Genomic DNA, 5,000 nt, shown 5'->3' with positions numbered 1-5,000 from the left:
TAGAATGTCCTCTGGGTCACAGTACACACATATGCATGCACACACACACACACACACACAGACATGCCATGTCAAAGTGGAATGTCCTTTGTAACCCTTTCCAGCTGCCAATCAGGTGTCTGATGTGATGTGTGCTGTCTGTTGGGTCAGTGTGTCTCAGCCCTTTCTCTTTTCGCTTCTCTTGTGTCTTGTCCTCATCGTCCTTCAAAAGGTCAGCTAACAAAATAGACGCCAATAGCACGTCGTTAAAAAAAAAAGTCTTGAATTTTTAAGTAATGGAAAACAATTCGGTCGTAACTCAATTGAATTTGCTGTAATTGATCTCCTTGTCTTCTCTCAGTTTGAGTTGTATTGTCTCGTAGATTACTGTCTTTGTCTCATTATCGTTCTCTCATGATGCGGCCTCATGACAAACAGTGTTGGCAAAACAAACCTTCTGCCGCAGATAAAACATGAGTCTAATCAAATTAGAACATCAAATTAAATCTCTCCCTCTCTCCCTCTCTCTCTCTCTCTCCCTCTCTCTCAGGCCCTCTCACCCTCTCCTAGACCAGCGGCCGCCCCCTCCACTGTCCCAGTGTGCATCTGTGGGCGAGTGGCTGCGGGCCATAAAGATGGGCCGCTACGAGGACAACTTCATCCAGGCCGGCTTCACCTCCTTTGAGCTGGTGTCACAGATCTCAACCGAGTGAGTCTTGCACATACACACACACACACACACACTTGAACACACACATGCTCTCTCTTCTATCAGTCAGGCAGTCACTCATTAACACACACACACACACACACTGAACTCAGTCCAGGGTCCAGTCTGGAGTAGCTAATCTCTGCGTCGAGCGCCGGGCTGATGAAAGTGTGTGTTGGCGTTGCCAGGGCCTACTGTTTGCTTAGAAACAGAGGACGGACGTGATTAAAACCCACATGAGAAGATCTTCCCCCGCGATATATAAGCCCTAAGACAACAGCAGCCCAAAGCCACCGGCAGCTAAAACGGGAAAGGAAGATCCTCTTTCCTTTTATACTCTCTTTCCTTTTCTCTCTCACTCCTTCGCTTTCTCTCTCTATCTCTCTCACATTCTCTCTCTCCTTCTCTCTCTCTGTCTCTCCCTCTGTCTTTCTCTCTTTGTCTTTCTGAGTGTGTGGTCTTCTTCCCTTTTGTTTGCGGTCTCTAAATTAAATGTAATGGTCCTATTGGCTCGGCTACATGACACAGAAGTAGTTGCCAGCAGAGCGAGATAAGATGCTCAAATATCCGACTCCAAAAACATCACCTCGCCATCTCACTGTTTTATGAATGAGTCAAATCTCCTGACTGACCCTCTCTCTCTCTCTCTCTCTCTCTCCAGGGACCTGTTGCGTATAGGTGTGACCCTTGCTGGCCATCAGAAGAAGATTCTCTCCAGCATTCAAACGCTTCGAGTTCACGGGAAGGGCCCCAGCACCCTCCGTTACTAAGCAACAGAGTCAACCCCTCACCCCACCCCCAACCTTGCCGCTTAATCTCCCCTACATTGCAGCAGCTCCAGGACCCTTTGCCTTTGACTGAGCTATTCACCGGCGGAGAAGTCATCACAATGCCCCATCATCAATCACTGCCATGTCCCCCATACAGCAGCCTCATCAGCAGATGTGATGACGTGGTGACTGAATGCAGTTGGAACACCAGAAAAGGGGACATCACAATAGCAGCGCTGTGTCATCTATCTGACATAGAGGGAATCTGATGACGTCACAACAGTTAGCAGTCAACTAGTGATGCCACAGTTCTTTTCAGGATTATGACCTCATTGTACCAGCAGTCTGCATTCAAGCAATCACTGTTCATGATGCCGTGATCTCCAGTTAGGACTACAACTTGGAGATGACATCACAATCAAACACATGCAATACTGACCTCTCCACTGTGCCACACTAAGTGAATGGCCAAAGCTCTTGGTGGAAGACGTAGCTTTTCTCTGTCCAGCATTGACAAAAATGGATTTGGGAAACAAAGTGAAAGTAATGGACTGATTGTTGACAGACTAATAAAAGAGACAGAAAGAGTGTGTGTGTGTGAGAGAGAGAGTTCTCTCTGAACTGCATGTCTTTTTCACATGACTAGAAGACCACAGCGATTCAAAATGGCCGCCAGCAATTCCCCTCTGGAGGACCTTGTGTTCCTTTGTGGTTTTCCCTGTCCGAGTTCCTCCTCCTCTTCCTCTGTGGGTTTCCAACAAGATTCTCAATGACAAGGACCTCAGAACAATACACACACCCACACACACACACACAGTTACACACACACACACACACACACACACACACACACACACACACACACACACACACACACTCACACTCACACACACAGTTACACACACACACACACACACACACACACACACACACACACACACACACACACACACACGCCCTTATTTAGAAGAGCACTTTCACCACATACTTGTAGGTTGTGTGTCTGTATGTGTGTTTTGCGGTGTGCGTGGAGAGGAAGCATTGGCCAAAGAGAGGAAAGGAGGGAGAACGCAGATCACGTTAGTCTTCCTCCCTGGAGACACTGAGCTCTCGCTAAGATGGAGACCTGCGAGGGGACCTTTTCTTCAGGGTTTTAAAACAATTAAGGAATATTTTAGAGACTCTTTTTTTTTAGCATCATCTAAGGAGACAGGTTACCAAGGCGACACCTCCATGTGGCCTCAAGGGTGGGGCTTTGACAGTTGAACTGTGCCTAGCGGAGCCCCCACCTCCACATCCAAATATGAACTGTCCAATGAACAGCTCTGAACTTTTAACCTTGACAACGCCATGGCAATTCAGCCTATTTGAAATCTGGGAGTTGAATAAGGATCTTCACATTGAAGGTCTATTATTATATTAATAATTATTATTCTAGTCAACCAAGGATTTTTTAAAGATAATTTTCTGCCTTTTGTATGTAAAAAACATTAATATGAATGAATATATATTAGTGAGCAAACATTTGGGAGTTCAACAAGTCAGACTTTTCTGTCTGGACGGTATGTAATCGCTGTGTTTAATCACAATAAAGATTTCTACTGTGGTCCCACTCATGGTCCTGCTATTGTGTCTTAATAAATGTGTCTGTGTTAACCGATGCACACATAAACTTATTCAAAACACTCACGTCTTTTGTAAGAAAGCAAGCGGAGAGACTTCCTGTTCATGTGCAAATGTTCTGGTTTTCCACGGAAGGGCACCTATTATTACAGAATGTGTGTGGGTGTGGGTATGTGTGTCTGTGTTTATTCTGTCTACCTGACTGTCTGTATTTGACTGTTGGAAACGTATCATCACTATCTATGTGTGTGTGAGAAAGTGTGAAGCTAAATGCCTTCACCACACTATTGATAGCTATCACTACTATCCGTGTGTGTGAATGTGTGTGTGTGAGAATGTCAGCCAGCCATGACGGATTGGCTTCTAATGTGTTTGTGTTTGGCGCCAAATTCCCCTTTTACCTGAATGGGGGTAGAAAGGGCAAACACACACAAGCAAAAACACACACACACACACACACACAAACACACAGAGAAACACAAACACTTCAGCACAAGCATTGGTACATCTACACACATATTCAGACATACATCTACACCCACACACAGCCAAATACACACAACATACCGTTTCACAGAGGCGAATCTGAGGTCACTGGGTGTGTGTGTGTGTGTGTGTGTTTCCAAAGGTCGTTAGAGGTTGCCCTTCTTAAGTGCATTGACCCATCATTGGCTGGGCCTCAGAAGGCAATTCTTGTGTGTGTGTGTGTGTGTGTGTGTAATGGGGACAGATGGACAAAGTGTTAAGTATTGATTGATCACTTTTCTCTGGAGGACTGACCCTTCAATCACATTAGAGTGGGTCATGCACTCATGACACACACACACGGTCGGCAGACGTGCATGCACACACACACACACACACACACACAGAGGGAGATTTTTGCAGTTCATACAGTAAAAGCATGTGTTTTCTCTGAGTAGCTCAATAAGTGGTCTTGGGAGGAAATGAGTATTCCAGCTTTCTTTTGCTGAGCTCATTCAATCAAACTCCTAAAAAGCATTAACACACACACACACACACACACACACACACAATAATTATAAATGGTTAAATATATAACTTCAAACATGTCCTTAAACATTTAATACCCACACAAAACACACACAAGCAAAATAAATATAATGGTTAAACAAATTTCAAAGAACGTCAATCTTTTCAGGGGCAAACACACACACACACACACACACACAATAAAATTATAAATGGTTACACACTAAACTTGAAAACAAAAACATGAGTCCTTACACGAACATACTGACACACACACGCACACACACACAATAAATATCAACTGTTATATAAATTCCAAAGTGCATAAGTCACGCACAGACAGAGACACACACACACATACACCCACACACACACGCATACGCACACACACACACACACACAATAATAACTATAAATGGTTACATATACAGTACAAACTTTACACAGACACTGTGTGTGTGTGTGTGTGTATATATATACACACACACACACACTCACAGAATAACACACATGGAATTTCTTTAATACATTTATTTGACTTGATTCAATTATTCCTTTATTGGTAAAGTACATGTGAAATTAAATTTGTCCTCATTCTGAGGGAGGGAAAGAAAAGGTGGAAAGAAGGGAGGCAGGAAAGCTTAAAGAAGAAAAACAGGAGAGACAGAAGAAAAATGTAGGTGGAGGGAGAAGAAAGTGAGAGAGAGAATGAGAGAGAGAGATGATTCTCTTACCAGGAAGAGTGGGGTGGGGATTCAGTAATGAGGGAAATGTTGCCATAACGATCAGATGGTAGCCCAGGGAGAGGAGAAGTGGAGCTTATTGATTTTTGTCGTTTTTTTCCGACTCTGTCGTTTCTTCAGAACCTGCATTTGTTTAACTTCCATTCCTCTATCTCTCTACCCTCATCCGTCCACCGCGAGCCT

The 5,000-nt window shown here is 44.1% G+C and overlaps 1 protein-coding gene across 1 annotated transcript in view; it reads left to right on the top strand.

The window, feature by feature from the left end:
• LOC121690193 (ephrin type-B receptor 4b-like) overlaps window positions 1–3,070 on the top strand; it is a 45,335-nt gene extending 42,265 nt beyond the window's left edge. Inside the window, exons 10-11 of the mRNA XM_042070617.1 lie at window positions 530–688; window positions 1,350–3,070. Of these exons, the coding sequence (XP_041926551.1) occupies window positions 530–688; window positions 1,350–1,458 (268 nt within the window). The 3' untranslated portion in view covers window positions 1,459–3,070. The remainder of the gene's footprint in view (window positions 1–529; window positions 689–1,349) is intronic.
• The last annotated feature ends 1,930 nt before the right edge of the window (window positions 3,071–5,000 follow it).

This window comes from Alosa sapidissima, chromosome 18 (assembly GCF_018492685.1).
Source record: "Alosa sapidissima isolate fAloSap1 chromosome 18, fAloSap1.pri, whole genome shotgun sequence".
Classification (NCBI taxonomy): Eukaryota; Metazoa; Chordata; class Actinopteri; order Clupeiformes; family Clupeidae; genus Alosa; species Alosa sapidissima.
Note: the sequence above shows the minus strand (reverse complement) of the source record. Positions and strands in the feature narration are given on the sequence as shown.